General features: G+C 41.3%; 1 protein-coding gene across 1 annotated transcript; it reads right to left on the bottom strand.

Annotated features, from left to right (window-relative positions):
* Positions 1-8525: 8525 nt before the first annotated feature.
* Positions 8526-10621, bottom strand: LOC127530665 (E3 ubiquitin-protein ligase TRIM21-like). Its single transcript, XM_051938021.1, has one exon. It carries the CDS (start codon positions 10613-10615, stop codon positions 8981-8983), a length of 1635 nt encoding a protein of 544 aa, XP_051793981.1. The 5' UTR covers positions 10616-10621; the 3' UTR covers positions 8526-8980.
* Positions 10622-18737: the final 8116 nt, after the last annotated feature.

Below are 18737 nucleotides of genomic sequence, written 5' to 3'. Positions count from 1 at the left end.
ATTTCATGATCGGCGTGACAGCAGTAGATCAGTCCACTGATCAGGGATAAAACATGGAGACTTCAGGCAGGGTGGGATGATGGATGAGAACAAAGACAGATTTTAGAGTAGACCATAAAGATTTAACTTCCTGTGTTATCCAGGGCTTCTGATTGGGTAACATCCAGACCTCTTTGTTCACAGTGACATTGTTAACGCAGTTCTGTATCTAGTAGAGTACAATTGATGTGGATTCCACAAAGTTCTGATTCTCAAAGATGTCATTCTGTGTCTCTTTGGGGACATTTTGCATCTTTGCTGTCAATTTGTAACTCTTTGTGGTTGTTCTGTGCATATTTGTGGCCATTTTGTGCCTCTTTCTGGTCACATTGTGTGGTTGTTTTGTGTGTATTTCTGGTTGCTTTGTGCATGTTTATGGTTTTGTGGCTGTTCTGGGTTTCTTTGTGGTAGTTTTGTGCTACTTTATGTCATTTTCTGTCATTTTGCAGTTATTTTCTGCCTCTCTTTGGTTATTTTGTGTGTCTTAGTGGTCTTTTTGTGTCTCTTTGTATTGGTTTTGTGTGTCTTTGTGGTATTTTATGGCAGTTTTGTGTCTTTTGGGGTCATTTTGTGTCTCTGTGGTTGTTTTGTGTCTCTTCCTGTGATAAACTATTGTTTTTTCTCCTGATGGTAGCTGCAGCCCCTCCTCTGGTGACTTTAATGGTTCTCTAAAGGTTCAACCATCCAGCTACTGACTGACACTGAGTCGGATGTTTGTTGTCTGACAGTTCTTTTTCAGTTGCTGCTCTTTCTGTGCTTCCATGTGTTTATTTTAAATGGATAAGGTGTGTTGTGGTTGTTGTACTGTTGTGTTGTGTTACTGTGGGGCTGTAATGAGGCCTCTGAGCTCTCAGGTGAATCACTGACCAGCAGGTTAATAGAATTAAAGTTGCAGCGAGGCGTTCAGGGAGCATCGGACAGGGAGCCGCTCTCTCTGGAGAGACTCCAGCTATTAGACCGACCTTCTCTCTGAGCTTTCAAGACACAGAAGACTAATCCTGGAGTTGATGCAGAATTCTTCTCCTGATGAAAGAATATCAAGATTCTACATCAATAGTCTTATATAGGATGGATCTATTATTTTTGAACAAACTATCTGTGAATACCAACATGTTTTCAGAACTTTGACGTCGTCCAACCTGATAAGGTTGTGGTCAGTCTTATTTAACCGAACATTTACCGCACGATTACTGGGTGTCGACTCCAAACTAACTGACACCACGTGAAACTGATAAAAAAAAAACAGAAAGGCACAGAAAACTACTCAAAATCAATATCGAATGGCACACAGTGCCAGTAAAGAGACAGAAAACAACAATAGAGACACAAAACAACCACAGAGAGACATAAAAGAACTACGAACAGACAGAAAGGCCACAAAAATGCATAAAACAACTACAAAGAGACACAACACTACCGCAAACAGACACTTAACAGCCACAAAGAGATGGAAAACAACAACAGAGACTCAAAACAACCACAAATACACATAAAACTACCACAAAGAGACAAAAAGCAACCACAAAAAGACAGAAAACAACAGTAAAGATACAAAATGGGTACTAAGAGACATAAAATTACCTCAAATAGACACAAGATGATCTCAAAAAGACAAATAATGTGACGGATGCATAAAACAATCACCAAGAGACAGAGAACAACCACAAAAAGTACACAACAACAAAAAAAGAGACAAAATTACCAGAAATAGGCAGAAAATGTCCATTAAGAGACAGAAAACCAGCACACAGAAACAAACGTCTGAAAGTTTGTGGGTTTCTAAAGGGACTGAGATCAAACTGGTGAGCTCAACTTTGGACCAGAATGTGTTGGACAGAAGAACCAACGTGTGTTTTATCACAGCATTTTGGTGCTAGCTGAAGTTTCATGTCAGTCAGTTTTTATTTTTCTGTTGTGGGTGTTTAGTAGAAACACTGTTAAAACAAAGTCAGAGGTTCATCTGCATTATTTAGAACCATGAAAATCTGTAGTTTTCTTGCTGTCGACCAAGTTTGTCATAAAGTTTGTGATCAACAGCCAGAGCTTCGTCTTGTGTTGATCAGAGCAGCGAGTCTCTGCAGGTTTTCATCATCAGCTGCTGTAATCGCTGTTTTCCTCTGATAAACTCCCTCAGGAATAATTACCATCAGAAACTGTTGAAAGTGTTAACGAGTGTTTGTCACAGTGGACCTCATTAATGACTGTTTCACTCATTAATAGCTGTTGTTGTCTGAGTGTTGGTCCAGCAGGGGGCAGTGTGGTCCCCTGAGCTCCAACATGCAACAGTTGATGTTTCTTGCAACAGTTTGGACTTTCTGTTTACGGCAAAGTTTACCAAGTGATCTTCAAGAGTCCACAGTTAGCTTATTTCCTGTTTATGTTTGTTTAGTTTGAATCAGGTTTAGTGGCTGTTTACGGTCATATAAACATAAACTCTTTCAGTGTTTGGTTGCACCACCTACAAGGTTAAAATTACTTTTATCAGAGATGTAGAGTTTAATGATAGTTGTGACACTCAGAAGTTCTGAATGGTGGGAGTTTAGTGTCCAAGTTCTAACCCGTTGTTGTATCATTTAAAGCCCAAAACTGACCACGAATGCAACCAGATTAACCCAAAGTTTATTAGTTTGTGGCCATTTATGTTAGTCACTTGCATCCGACGGAATCGGTGACATGAATAAAGTTCTTCCTCCAGCTCCCTCTGTCCAACATTGCAATCAACAGTTCTTTGCCTTCCAGACCCATGTCTTCTTCTAGAACCTTCCTTAATGCTGTGTTAGGCCTTCCAGCTCTTCAGATAGTATCAGGTTTCCATGACAACGACCAGCTGCTTCATTGTGTCTCACCACATGTCCATCCAGGGCTGGCCTACGTTGTCTAGTGATGGTTGACAAGCGTGGATGTGAGTCATATAGTGGCTTGTTTCTGAGGTGTTATTTCCAGGAGATGTTTTGTACCACCCATAGCATTCTGGTAGAAGTTTGATCAGTTCTTTTTGAGAGTATCTCCATTAGTGACCAGGAGTCAGATCCATGAATCAAGATAGATTCCACTGACGCATTGAATACTCTCATTTTGGTTGCCGTTTTAATTAGAGATACCCATATTATTGACAGAGTGCAATGGTGCCCAATCTTTACCCATTTTTGTTTCTATATAATGTACTAACGTTATCAGTCAGTTCTATATCCAGGTAGAATCAGACCTCCAGGTTTTTATTTGTAACAACTATAAAGAGCTAATGAAGTACTTGGTATATCAAACTAAAATGTCACAGATGTTCTACAATTCTACAACTTCATTTAGCAGATGCTTTTATCCAGAGCAACGCACATCTGAGAGTAGATACAACACAAGCAAGGATGTAGTCAGGAGAAAACAACTTGGATAGGAGCCATAAAACAAGGGTTTATCAATTCAAATATCCATCTATCCATTATCTGCACACTGCCCAATCCTCATTGGGGTCACAGAGGGGCTGCAGCCCATCCCAGTCGACACTGGACAGGTCACCAGTCTGTCACAGGGCTACATATACAGACAATCAATCACACTGTCATTCACACCTACAGGCAAATTTGAATAATTAATTAATCTCAGCATGTTTTTGGACTGTGGGAGGAAGCCGGAGTACCCGGAGAAAACCCACACATGTACAAGGAGAACATGCAAACTCCATGCAGAAAGATCCCAGGAAGACCGGGACACGAACTGGCGATCTTCTCACTGCAAGGCAAAAGTCCTAACCACTACATCACTGTGCAGCCCATTATAAAGACCCATAGTTTATAATTAAAAAGTTCCAGAGAAATCAGAGATGGTTGAGTAGAAGGTCTCTGATGATTTGAGGTGGAATAACCCAAATAACTCTGTTCTAACAATAAAACTATTTGACACAATTGTGGGGTCCGGAAACGAAAAACATGCCAATATTATGTTCTTTTTCTTTCTTTTTGTTCTTAGTTATATTTTAAGAACCATTTTGAAACTCTAGAACTCTGTTTTATTTGGATCAGACTATCAATGTTAAACCTGCTCAGTCTGTCGTGAAAGTTTATTGAAAATAACTTTCTTTCCATCTTTGTTACCAACTATTTCATATTGTAAAGTAATTGTTGTGTTTAGTTTTGTGTTTCTGTGACATGCAGCTTCAGTTTTTTCATATTTCAACTCACCCATAATCAGACACTATTAGAACGACTTGATCAACATTTCGGAATCATTGAAAAGATAAGACAAAGCAGAATAAATTTCAGCTTTCATTACTTCCTCAGATATTTTATTCAAACAGCCTCATATTTTAGTGGAGATCACATCTTTAGCTGAGACTGAGGAGCAGGACTACACCTCAGTCATTCCTCTTCCTGTCATACGTCTATACATACCACTTCATCTTTACTATTTTCCCAGCAACTTCTCTTTCTTTCATACCAGCACTGGCTTTCCAGTTTATCCCCCATATGCGGTTTTCTATAGCTTCAGTAATCCTTTAATAAAACAACCCAGTCCCTGCCCAGCTTTGTCTACAAATCCTGACAGGTAAATATACCAGTCCAGCTGAGCTACTCCTTCCCTCAGTAGGGTAACCTTTTCAAACAGGAAAAACTGACACCACACAGGATGTTTGCTCCGCTCAACAATGGCATGCCGCTGTGATAAAAGTACAATCACAGCGAGCTGGTCAGAGAGACCACAGGCTGACCACACTCAATGTTCAGACTTGTTCAACTTTGACCCTTGTGTGTTATGACGTATGACAACACGGCCAATAGAGTCGAGGTATCTTGGATGACAAGGAGCATAAACTACTGGAAAATCTAGTGCTTCATGTGTCTGAATTCCTCCAAGAATATGACATGACTTTACATTTGTATTGAGACTCGGGGAGGAAAGCTTTCATACTAGCAAGGCTAGTGCTAATGTTTGCTACTTAGCATGGGGCAAATACATCTTCACTGTTGAAGTGTTTGTAACAAACTGACAGCTTCTAGCTTGTGGGGATGCTGACATCTCTGCACTGGAAGCTTTGAAAACTTCCTCAGGAGCTGTACGCTGAAGAATGCAGTGAGCGCATCGCATATCGCTTCCTGTGTGAAAGCATTGGCATTTTCTCATATGAGAGATTTTCTATGAGAAACTCATCTCAGGTCCTTCAGTGTCTTTAAGTGCCACAGTCTTCAGTTTGCAATAGAAGATACAGAGGTGTTGGAGCTGCTGCTGGCCAAAAAATAAAGACCCTGATGTCAGAAATCTCCCGCCCTCATTCTGGCATCATAAGGCCTTCCTTGGTTCTTGTGATGCACAGAATTCTTTTGATTGGTCGACTTTTCCTACTGCATCCTGGATGTGACCTTCTACCATCTGAGAAGACCATCTGGTTTATTCACTCAAACAAAGCGAGATCAATTAAATGAGTGATCCACTGCTCATTATGTACTGAAAACTAGATTTATCCCTGAGCACTTGTAAATGGTTGTATTTATATAGCGCTTTTATCCAAAGCACTTTACATGGTACATCACATCACCCATTGATGGTGGAAGCTGCCATGCAAGGCGCTAACCACAACCCACCAGGAGCAATTAGGGGTTCAGTGTCTTGCTCAGGGACACCTCGACATGAGCACAACGGGCCGAGGATCGAACTGGCAACCTTCCAGTTACAAGATGGGTACTCTACCCACTGAGCCATGCCGCCCTTGTAAGTCTTTCATACACTACGTAAAAACCAGAGAATCTCACAGTACTTCCCTTCTGATCCTCTGTTTGTTACAAAGACTGGTCAAATAGAAACCTTAAACAGATTCCTCAGGATCAGAAATCAAAGTCTTTAATTGAGCAGCTTTTTTCTGCTCAAACCCTCAAAACCTACGTCATGCACACCCTTCATTTCATTCTTATGAGATGTTGCTTTTTGGGGTCGACTAGCCTCAGACCCTCTGATGATCCCTGACTATCCAGCACCACAGAGATTCAACTCATTTATCACCAACATAAAACTCATCTGCATTAAAAACACCATCAGCTCCAAACTGATGGTGAGGTCCTGCTGAAAGTGAGTCAACTGGTAATTAGTGTTCAACAGATCTGTACAACATTGATGCAGCAGACACATTAAAGTCTGAATAAGCTGATCTGTGGAGTCACAGCAGAGAGGCTGGTGTTCAAGTTGTTCATTTTTTTTAGCTCTTTGGCTCCATCTGCTGTTTGATTTTGATTCCTGTATTATTACACTGGCCAACAAATTTGAACTTTTTTTCTGCTGACTGAAAACTAACACCTGTTTTTACCTAATTTTGGGGTCCTGATTTCAGAAATGACATCAGTTTTTACCTATCATGTCACGTTTTTTTTCTGTGGCATTTGGACTTGTAGTATCGGTGGCTGCCACACCCATCATATTTAACTCATTCGCTGCCATTGACGTCTATAGACGTCAACTGAAATCCGAGCATTCGCTGCCAATGACGTCTATAGACGTCAATCATGTTTTTTGACTGGGGGGGCTGCAGGACAGTCTGGTGGAGCTTGTCGGTGAAAATCCTGGAGTTTTGGAACGTGAGAGTGTTGCGGTGGGCCAAAAAAATGACAAAAATGGTGACCATGGTGGGGCGACAGCAAAAAGTGCCGTTGCCAAAAGCCGCTGGCGATCAAAGCCGCGCTAGTTTTCGGTTTCGGTTTCGCCAACACCGCTCTCTTGAGCTCATCTGACGAAGCTGAGTCAGATGAGTTTAGAGCGAGCACACAGACACACACACACACAGACACACACACAGACACACACACCTAAAAATATTTTGTTAAAATTTTGTAAGATATATTGTTCTGAACCAAAATGTTGACTTGTGTTGTTTGTTTATAAAGAAATGATTTAGCTAACAAAAGGTTAAAAAGTTGACCTCAAAATGCTTTTTCCGAGTTGTTTTTGTTGTTTCATATAAGTAAACAACTGTTCAGTTGTGTAGGATGTCACTAAACCAAAAAATATTGGCATCAAAGTGATTGATGTGCCTCTCTGCAGAAAAAGCTCGTTATCTCTGTTTTTTGGTCAAAAACAGGTGTTTTTGCTGAAACTACCCTATGTTCTGCTGCCGATAACTTTAGAACCAAAAAATGCTAGAAGCAAACTTTTCTTTCCTGATGAAAGAAGAGAATCTACACTTTCTTTCGATAGTTTCAATGTTTATGTAGTCTAAAAACTTGATATTCTGTAGGTCTTGAAAAATCTGTCAAAATTCTTAAAAACTCTGGCAGTAGGGGGTTCTTTGCTCTGAAAAGGGCTGGCAGCCAATGAGTTAATTGAGAAAATGCCAACTTAAACCCGAATTAATTAAATTTCCTGTTGTGTTTCAGATTGAAAGTCAAGCATGGCTACTGCTCGTAGAAAGTGTGTGAATACTCCAGATGCATTTTGTTATATCTGTGGAAATTTTACTGTACCATCTCAAAGGGCGAATATTGGTGACTTTGTGAAGCGAGCCTACTTGGCTTACTTTAAGGTCAAACTTGGAGACCAGGACAAGTCTTGGGCACCACATAAAGTGTGCAAGCCTTGCATTGAAAATTTGAGACAATGGACCAAGGGAAAGAGGGAGAAACTAGCATCTGGCATTCCTATGGTGTGGCGAGAGCCGAAGAATCATATAGACGATTGCTACTTTTGCCTCATCAACACTTCTGGTTATAACAAGAAAAATAAGCATAAAATAAGCTACCCAAATCTGAATTCAGCAATTCGCCCTGTGCCCCATTCCGATGATGTACCTGTGCCACATTTTACAGAGTTTCCTTCACTTGATGAAGATCAAGATGTTATGTCGGCTGATAGCGAACATGGTAGTGATGTCGATTTTGAAGAATGCGGTCCAAGCACAAAAGAGCCAGAGTGTTTTAATCAGGCTGAGGTGAATGGTTTAACATGAGATTTAGGTCTTTCAAAAGAAACATCAGAACGATTAGCTTCAAGATTGAATGAAAAGAATTTGCTCCAAGATGGTACCAAAGTAACATGTTATCGCAGCAGGGAAAGAGATTTTGTGCAATATTTCAGAGCTGAGAGTGATTTTGTTTATTGTCACGATGTACCAGGATTGTTGCATGCACTGGGTGTGGAACATTATGACCAAGTGATCATATTTTAATACGTACTTGATAAATATGCAGTTATGCCATAGAGCAAAAAACCTGACGTCCTAGGAAAAAACCATTGTGATTTTTGGATTCAGCACCTTCAAATTAGTCAGAAACAAGTCTCAGTTGTAAGTCAGCAAAAATGTTGTTGGCCAGTGTTAACGTTCTTTTTGAGGCAGCGAGAGCAAACTACACCTGATACTCTTGATATTATTGATGTTCTGTGTGTGTTCATGTAATTTATTCTTTTTAATCTTGTGTGCCGTTGGTTTCAATCACAGTCCTTCATTTCTTTGCACAAAACAAGTTTTATTTTTGTTACAGTTTTTTAAACATACAGTCAGGTCAATTATTTCATATTTAAAACACAAAAAATGGAAAACATTCAGTAAAATATTTTGTTAGACTCCACCACAGATTGTTTGATGGATAATTCTGATTCAAAGTTGATTCCTAAATACATAAAGATCTTATTACTGTTCATTAAAACTGTGATTTTTCAGGTCATTTGACTCTCTTGGAGACACAAACTGCTCTTGTGAACCAGATGAACCAGTATGATGAAGCTGGTGTGTCTCAGCAGAAAAACACGAATCAGAATCTACAGCTGATCAAACATGTAGATTTATTACAGTTACAACTAGAATGGGTCATTCCTGGAGAAATTCAGAGTGTGATTGCTGAAAGCTGCCACGACTTGTTTGCATGGAGTGATAAAGTTCAACACATGTACAAGTGAAAGCTGGTATTCAACCTCCAAGCTGATGATTCCAGAGAAAGCTGCTCCTTCAGCAGAGAATCACTTTATTCTTCTACTCAGTGTGACTGACCGGAGTGATGATCAGAGGAGCAGAGTTTTTACCCTCATTATTCATGTGGGGATTTAAGAATGGGTAGAGTGGTTCAGTGAAAGAGCAGCCTGTAAAGGAATAGATGTGATCTGCATTGTCAGCATCATAGAAGGAGACCAGACCCTCCTCATAATCCACAAACACTCCCACCTTCTTATACGGTGACAGAACAGAGAGACGGACATAAGGATCAGCAGAAGCTCTGTATTCTTGCTTCCACAAACACATCCTCCAGAAACCACACTGAGGACTCATATAGCCTTCTCCCTTCCTGTTGACTGAGTCTCTGGCCACACCTACAGACCATCCAGCCTTCCCTTTAACCTGAACCTCAAAGTAAAATCTGCCTGACGAAAAACTCTGTTTTCCTAAAACATTAAACCACCGAGTAAATCTCTTTGCATAGTTTAGAAGATTCTTCTTCACACCACCATGACTCACTTGTTTCCCATCATCAGACAGGATGAGGTTAGCATTTGCTGTATCAGGATCCAGAGTCACATCCACTGCAAACTTCTTGATCCTCTTCAACTCAGGATCCAAGATCTTCTTCATGACTTCTGTCAGCGTCTCCTCTATCTGAGCTACAGCTCTCACCACAGTCCCCTCATATGATGGAGAATGAACAGTGACCTCCATCAAGTCCTCGGTGGGTGCAGCAGCTTTCAGGGCCCTGAAGCTTTGGAGGAGGTGGAGGTGGTCTTCAGAGTCTGAGAGCTGCTTCATCTCAGAGCTCCTCTTCATCAGCTCAGAGGTTTGCTGCTCCAGATGTTGGATGGAGTCTTCAGCCTGTTCCTCTGCTGCTTTCTGTTGGTCTTCCACCTCCTTTATCAGCTGCTTCAGGCGTCTCTCAACTATCTCCTTCAGAGCCGTGAAGACCTGAACACCTTCTGCTTTCTGTCCGTCTGCAGCATCATTGCTAATCCTCAGAGACTCTCTTATCTCAGAGATCTTCAGGCGTCTCTTCTGGATCATCTGCTGAACTTCAGCATCCGTCTTCAGCAGCTCTGCCTTCTGTTCTTCATATTCTTCCTTCAGTGGAACAACCTGGTGAGTCTTGTGGTCTAAAACAGAGCAGAGCAGGCAGATACATGTGTGGTCGGTCTGACAGAACAGCTCCAGAGGTTTGTCATGTTTCAGACACATCCTGTCTTCCAGGTCCTCCACAGGATCCACCAGCTGATGTCTCTTCAGGACTGACTTGGTCAGATGGAGCTCCAGGTGAGTCTCACAGTAGGAGAGCAGACACACCAGGCAGGACTTCAGGGCCTTCAGCTTGGTTCCAGTGCAGACGTCACAGAGAACTTCTCCTGCTTCAGCAGCTTGTTGCTCTGAGCTACTGGTTTCCTGTTGAGCTTCACGTCTGAACACAGCGACCATCTCAGAGATAAAAGTGTTGATGTACAGTTCAGGTCTGGTCTTAAACTCCTTTTTACAGATGGGACACTGGCAGATGTCACTAATGTTCCAGTGATCAGTGATGCAGTTTTTGCAGAAGTTGTGTCCACATGGTGTGGTGACTGGATCAGTGAACACATCCAGACAGATGGAGCACAGGAAGTGATCCTCAATCAGCACTTTGTGGGCAGCAGACATGTCTGTACTTTGAACAGAAGAGGAAAAAACACATTAGATATTACTGAACTGCAGTAACAAATACAAACACTATTTAAATCTATGATTTAATTCACTCAAGTTGTGCAAATGATCATTCGTCTGAAATTTAGACGTGATATGAGTTAAGCTACATCGGCCTATCAGACTAAGCTGTTGGCTGGTTCTCAAATTATCTCACCAATCGTAAGCTATGTGTGCAGCTCAGTGGTCTCTCCTCCAGCTTTCTTCATGTTACCAAAGGTGTACCACAAGGTTGTGTCTTTGGACCCACTGTCTTTACCATTAATGTCAACAATGTGGGTCAAAACATAAACAAGTCTGTTCATCTTTATTGATTGTGTGTCTGTATATGTAGCCCTGTGACAGACTGGTGACCTGTCCAGGGTGTCCCCTGCCTTCACCCGAGTCAGCTGGGATAGACTCCAGCACCCCCCATGACCCTAGTGAGGATAAAGCGGTGTATAAAGAATGGATGGAGGTCTCCATCTGTTGAGAATGAAAACCATGTGTCTCATTGAGATTATCTGTATAAAAGTTAAACTGTGGCTGCACAGTAGAATAGTGGTTAGCACTTTCACCTTGCAGCAAGAAGATCCCCGGTTCAAATCCCGGCCTGGGTCTGGGATCTTTCTGCATGGAGTTTGCATGTTCTCCCTGTGCATGCGTGGGTTTTCTCCGGGTACTCCAGTTTCCTCCCACAGTCCAAAAACATGCTGAGGTTAATTGGTTACTCTAAATTGTCCGTAGGTGTGAATGTGAGTGTGATTGTGTGTCTGTATATGTAGCCCTGTGACAGACTGGTGACCTGTCCAGGGTGTCCCCTGCCTTCACCTGAGTCAGCTGGGATAGACTCCAGCACCCCCCATGACCCTAGTGAGGATAAAGTGGTGTATAGAGAATGGATGGATGGAAGTTAAACTGTGAACAAAAGCTTCTATTTGTTTATAAAGACCATGTGTATGATGGCAGTCATGAGTCTCCAGCAACAACAAAGTAAAGAAACTCCAGCAACTCTTAGCTCTTGTTTGAAAGTTTCTTGTTAAAACACAGTAAATATTCTCATCTGTACTCACCACTGTTTGAGTTCGTTGTTGAGGAAGAAAAGTTGATTTTGTTGAGACAGAAACACAGATCAGTGTGGCTGCAGCTCAGCCGTTGCTCTGACACACTTTCACTTTCATTTCTGGAATGTGACGCAGAACTTCTGCAGCTCTGTTTTTTTTCTCCTTCAGCTTCACTCATGATCAGTCACAACCTTCTGACATGAGTCAAACACACAAGAAGGCGATTTAGTGGTTTTACCTTGTTTCCCTCTGCAGACAGAGTTTACTGCAGCTTATAGAAATAGTTTTCACAAATGGGTCAAACCTACAAACAAGATTGTGTCTTTTGTCTTCTCAGCCATCGGTGCAAAAACAACAGAGGTATTTATTTATTTATTTGTGTTTTTTACTTGAAGAAGCCTAACCAACCAATATGCATGATTCCTTCAGTGGCAGACAGTAATTGGGAGAGAACAATGAAAAGGACTCAAAACATTGAGAACGTTTTCATTTCAAAGAAAAAAAAGCAGCAGAGAGCAGGGATGTCCAGAGTGAGAAAGAGGAGCAGCTTTCAACAGAGATTTCTTCAAATCAAGGTATCACTGCATCCACAGTCAGTCTGTGACTCTGTGTGTGTCACTGACACACACTGACAAACCACCTCTGTCACAATTGGGCTGAAACTGGATTGAGGATTTTGATTTAACTATTTAATAGTCTATTTCGTTGGTGAGTTGAAGTATGGGTGTTGTTTTCATGAGGTAATGGACAGTTTGATTTTCCATCAGGGCTGTACAAAGTACCTATTTGTCTTTCTGTATTGTGAGGAATAGACTATTAGCCAGAGCCTAAGAAGTTTAATTGAACTGGATAGTCTTTGTCTCCACAACAACAAAAAAGGCAGCAGGATTTCTTTTGAACTGATCACATCTGAATAAGTATTAATAGTTCAGTTAAATGTTTACTTGAATTAACATTTTGAGAGTAACTCTTGTAACTTTTCCTAGGAACATTGCAAAGTGATGAGATGAAGGCCCATCATCTGCAGTTCAACATGCAGCAGGTAAGATCAGTATTAAAAGTCATGATGGATAACCATAAACAATAGAATAAAAAAACTGTGTGTTTAAATAACCCTGTGATGCCATAATTGAATATTTCTTTATGTGACTAGAGACTTCCTCCAGTGACCAATCAGATCATGAAGATGTGGACCAGGAGTCTCAATGTAGCTGTCGAAGCTACAGCGGTGGAGAAGAGCCGCCTCAAACTTCAAATGCTACACCATCCCATCAACTAGGTATTTCTCCTCTTCTTCCTTAAAATTTCTTAAACCCCAAACAAATATGAATAATTAATTAATAATTAAGTTTAGTGTAGTGCTTCACCAGAAGACCCAGTATCCTGTAATAATATACAAAAGGTGACTTTGATGTCATTCTCATGCTGTATGTGTACAGTGCTTAATATACAGTCTGGAGTGGCAGAGAAGTATGTTAGAGTGGTGCAGGACATGTATGAGGACTGTAAGACAGTGGTGAGGTGTGCTGTAGGAGTAACAGAGGAGTTCAAGGTGGAGGTGGGAGTACATCAGGGATCAGCTCTGAGCCCCTTCTTGTTTGCTATGGTGATGGACAGGATGACAGACGAGGTTAGACAGGAGTCTCCATGGACTATGATGTTTGCAGATGACATTGTGATCTGTAGTGAGAGCAGGGAACAGGTGGAGGAGAAGCTAGAGGCGTGGAGGTTTGCCCTGGAAAGGAGAGGAATGAAGGTTAGCCGCAGCAAGACGGAGTATCTGTGTGTGAATGAGAGGGACCCAAGTGGAAGAGTGAGGTTACAGGGAGAAGAGATCAAGAAGGTGGAGGATTTTAAGTACTTAGGGTCAACAGTCCAGAGCAATGGAGAGTGTGGAAAAGAGGTGAAGAAGCGTGTACAGGCAGGCTGGAACGGCTGGAGAAAAGTGTCAGGTGTGATGTGTGATAGAAGAGTTTCAGCTAAAATGAAAGGAAAGGTTTATAAAACTGTGGTGAGACCAGCCATGTTGTTTGGTCTGGAGACAGTGTCCCTGAGGAAAAGACAGGAGGCAGAGCTGGAGGTAGCAGAACTGAAGATGCTGAGGTTCTCTTTGGGAGTGACCAGGATGGATAGGATCAGGAATGAGAACATCAGAGGGACAGCACATGTTAGAGGCTTTGGAGATAAAGTCAGAGAGGCCAGACTGAGATGGTTCAGACATGTCCAGAGGAGAGAGAGTGAATATATTGGTAGAAGGATGCTGAGTTTCCCACTGCCAGGCAGGAGGCCTAGAGGAAGACCAAAGAGGAGGTTTATGGATGTGGTTAAAGAGGACATGAAGGTAGTTGGTGTGAGAGAAGAGGATGCAGCAGACAGGGTTAGATGGAGGCAATTGATTCGCTGTGGCGACCCCTGAAGGGAAAAGCTGAAAGGAAAAGTAGTCTTGGTTTATAGTGTGTTGTAGTATACAGTTTAGTTCTGTCACCCCAGTTCAGTTCTCCCTTTATGTATTAGGGTGGCATGGCTCAGTAGGTAGAGTGGCGTCTTGCAACTGGAGGGTTGCCGGTTCGATCCTCGGCCCGTTGTGCTCATGTTGAGGTGTCTCTGAGCAAGACACCTAACCCCTAATTGCTCCCGATGGGTCGTGGTTAGCGCCTTGCATGGCAGCTTCCGCCATCAATGGATGAATGTGACTTATCTTGTAAAATGCTTTGGGTACCTTGCAGATATAGTAAAGCGCTATATAAATGCAGACCATTTAGGTTAGTTATCTGGTTTAATAAAGCTCTTCCATTTATTCACTTGTCTGCGCTTCGGTTCTCTCAGTCCATCAGACCAGATGTTCCCAATGATCCAGACCAAGAATGGAAGGAAGAGTGGGGGACAAGATGGCGTCGTAGCGACAGCGCAGTGTTATATTGTGCTACGGTAATTTGTCCAGTTATTCGATTATGTTACAGATTTACAAGGCAGGTGTTACCCTCTAAAGTGTGGGAGAGATTTATAATGAACATTGACGACTACTTTTTGCAAATGCCAAGGAAAAAAATCACGAAGGTTGCTCAAGAGGAGGGGGAGCGAGATGAGAGTCCTAGTGAGGTTGCTAGCTTGACTACCGCAGCAACAGAGGGAGATACCGGTAATGTTGACAATGACCCCAGCTTTCTTCAGGCTATGAATAAACTAACTGCTAACATCACAAAAGTCATTGATACTAAAGTGGATATGGTGTTGGCAGCCATAAAAGAACAAACAACCCAAATTCACGGGTTCACGGGGGACACGGGTCGGCGAGGCGGAGGACAGGATCGCCAGCGTGGAAACAGCGGCTGACTCGCTACAAGCTAAGGTGACATGTCTGGAGAAGCAGGTGGCCGGAATGCTAGACCACATCGATGATCTAGACAACCGAGGTCGCAGATGTAATGTGCGAGTGGTTGGTCTGCCGGAGAACTCTGAAGCGTCTGATCCTGTTAATTTCATGGAAAAGTGGTTACCCACCCATCTAAAAATCTCAACAAAAAACGGGAGGATCAAACTGGACTGCGCACACCGTTCTCTTGCACCAAAGCCTGGACTTAAACAACGCCCCAGACCAATGGTTCTAAAGTTCCACAACTTTGCCGACAAACAGCGTGTAATGGATGCTGCCCGCCGCCGTGGAGCCGAGCCGGACCACGCCGCCACTGGACCATGGGTATCCTTCTACAATGATTACTCGGCAGCGGTTGTTAAGAAGCGCAAAGCGTTTGACGAGATAAAGGCACAGCTGAAAAGGAAGAATATAGGTTATGCGTTGGTATATCCTGCCACGCTCAAGATGACTGTTAATGGGGTAGAGAAGAGGTTCAACACCCCTGAAGATGCTGCGGTGTTTGTGGGCTCTATCGGCTGAACTGTCTGGACGAGTAAATGCTTCCATACTGGACATTCTCTTTTCTACTAACGGACTGGGACTTTGGTGTGTATTTGTATGTGAGTACTCGCCTTGTTTTCCCGTTACTTTAACTTTATTAATATACATGTTATCTATAATTAACCTCCCTGCCATTATTAACTGCCGAGTAATTTAATGATGCATTGCCGTGGGCGCAGTGGGACCTGTGTTCTGTCTATGATTAGAAGTAAGGGCAGTTTGTTGATCCACTGGCTTTTAGCCATGGATAGGGTGAAAGCTTTAGTTCCCTGCAGGTTAAGCAGGAGTGGTCCCACGTCATTTTTTGTTTTGTTTTTGAATTTGTATATAGTTCTGACTAACTTGTTTATGTGCAGCTCAGTGACTTCATTTTTCTTTTATTTTCAAGAGGTTTTCAGGCTTATGCTTACAGGGATAGGTTAAGGCAATGTCACATAGACTCCGTATCTGTACCTGGAATATAAAAGGTATACATAGTCCCATAAAACGCAGGAAAGTTCTTACCTTCTTTAAAAAAGAAAACATAGATATAGCACTTGTACAAGAATCTCATCTTGATGATAAAGAACATTTAAAACTCAAACAGGGTTATTTTGGTCAAGTTTTCTTTTCATCATTTACAACCAGAAGCAGGGGTGTAGCTGTGCTTATGAAAAAGAATCTACCTTTTAAGCCGACAAACTATGTCAAAGATATAAGTGGTCGCTACATTTTAATTAAAGGCACTTTGCAGGGACAAGATATTTTAATATTGAATGTTTATTACCCACCAGGTCACTCCTTTGATTTTCTTACTAAAATATTCCTAGAACTTGTAGAAATGACAGCTGATTTGGTTATTGTAGGTGGTGATTTTAATTGTATTTTAAATCCACTCATTGACAGATTCCCTCATAGCTTATTGGCTCCCTCTTCGCAGGCCATTGCTCTTCATAATTTATGTCAGGATTTTGGATTTGAAGATGTATGGAGAAATATTCATCCCTCAGATAAGGCTTACACTTTTTTTCGCCACCTCATGGATGCCAGACTAGAATTGACTTTTTTTTCCTCCCCAAAACTGAACTGCAATCTGTCTTGTCCTGTGATATTGGCAGTATAACTATATCAGATCACGCAAGTATTATTATGGATCTGAAACCAAAAGCCGTAATTTACCGAACATGGCAATGGAGATTTAATACTTCAGTTCTTAAAGATAATACCTTTACCTCTTATTTTTTTTACAGAATTTAAGGTGTTTTGGTCTGTGAATTCGTGTTCAATAGATAACCCCTCTTTACTGTGGGAAACTTGTAAGGCCTTTGCAAGAGGGCTGATCATGTCTTACTCCACCACTAAAAAGCGTCAGAATTTAGAGAAACAAAAATCCTTGGAGTGTGAACTGTCAAATAAAGAAATGACATACATTAATAGCCCATCACCTGCTTTATGGAGAGAAATCTTGGCTCTCAGATCAGCCATAAACTGTCTCCTAACTGTTGAAGCAGAGCGTAAGATTAAATATACTAAACAGAAGTTCTATGAATACGGAGAAAAACCAGGTAAATGTCTTGCATACTTAGTGAAAAAGCAAATAGAATCCCAGTCTATCGCTGCTATAGTGGACACTGATGGCAATAGAGTTTTTGAAAATAGACAGATAAATGAATGTTTTAAAAAATTCTATGTCAATCTACTGTATATTCTTCCGAGCAAACAGAGGACGTTTCTGAATTAATGGATTTTTTCTTTACTCAGATTAAGCTTCCAACAATAACAGAACAACAAAGCAATGTTCTCAATGGTCCAATTACAAAACAAGAGTTAATTAATGCTATCAAAAGTCTCCAAAACGGGAAATCGCCCGGGCCTGATGGGTTCACTGGGGAATTTTATAAAGAGTTCCAGGAACTACTTTTGGAACCCTTGCTTGGGATGTTAAATCATTCATTTTGTACCGAGGAATTACCTCAAACTCTCAAAGAGGCTAATATATCTTTGATACTAAAAAAAGGTAAATCTCCGGAGTCTTGCTCATCTTATAGACCCATTGCTTTGTTAAATGTAGATAGGAAAATACTTGCAAAAGTGTTAGCTGTTCGATTAGAAAATCTCCTGCCGTTTCTAATTAAAGAAGATCAAACTGGATTCATAAAGGGCCGCAACTCAACAAACAATATGAGACGCCTCTTAAACGTAATACAAGCCTTTAAACAGAAGTCCGTAGATGGTTTAGTGCTTTCTCTGGATGCAGAGAAAGCCTTTGACCGAATTGAGTGGTCTTTTTTATTTTATACCTTAGAAAAATTTGGACTAGGCTTCAACTTTGTCAAATGGGTTAAAATACTATATAATGATCCTCAAGCAGCAGTTATGTCTAATGGACTCAAGTCAGAGTATTTTTGTACACATAGAGGCACAAGACAGGGTTGTCCCCTTTCCCCCCTCTTGTTTGCCTTGGCTATTGAGCCACTGGCTGAAGCCATCAGAACAAATCTCTTGATATACGGTCTACAGATTGGTAATTACTGTCATAAGATTATTTTATATGCTGACGATGTGTTAGTTTTTCTGAGTGATCCTGAGATGTCAGTGCCAGCACTAATTAATGTCATTAACATGTTTAGTAAATTTTCAGGGTATAAGATTAATTTAAATAAATCAGAAGCCATGCCCCTGGGAAGTCTTACCACCATACCCCAAACCATACCATCTTTCCCTTTTAAATGGTCGCCTTCAGGTTTCTTTTATTTGGGCATTTTTGTCACCCCATCATTTGACCAAATGTACAAAGCTAACTTTGTTCCCTTGTTCAGTAAAATAAAACAAGATTTAGATCGATGGAACTCTCTTCCTGTCTCTTGGCTGGGACGTGTAGCCTTGATAAAGATGGTTGTATTACCCAGACTGCTTTATCCTATTCAAATGATCCCTATATTGTTCTCAAAGAGGGTTCTCAAGGATTTGAACAGTTGGTTGACCTCTTTTATTTGGAATAAACGCAGACCAAGAATTAAATTGGCTATCCTACAACTGCCAAGTGCATTGGGTGGCTTAGATATGCCGAACATTAAAATATACCAGTTGTCTGCTCACTTGAAGTTCATTTCTGAGTGGATAAAGAACAAATCATCTTGCA

This window comes from Acanthochromis polyacanthus, chromosome 17 (genome assembly GCF_021347895.1).
Source record: "Acanthochromis polyacanthus isolate Apoly-LR-REF ecotype Palm Island chromosome 17, KAUST_Apoly_ChrSc, whole genome shotgun sequence".
In the NCBI taxonomy this organism is placed as follows: domain Eukaryota; kingdom Metazoa; phylum Chordata; class Actinopteri; family Pomacentridae; genus Acanthochromis; species Acanthochromis polyacanthus.
Note: the sequence above shows the minus strand (reverse complement) of the source record. Positions and strands in the feature narration are given on the sequence as shown.

Coding starts and splice junctions, on each gene's coding strand:
- LOC127530665 (XM_051938021.1), bottom strand. CDS start 10,615: ATGTCTGCTGCCCACAAAGTGCTGATTGAGGATCACTTCCTGTGCTCC.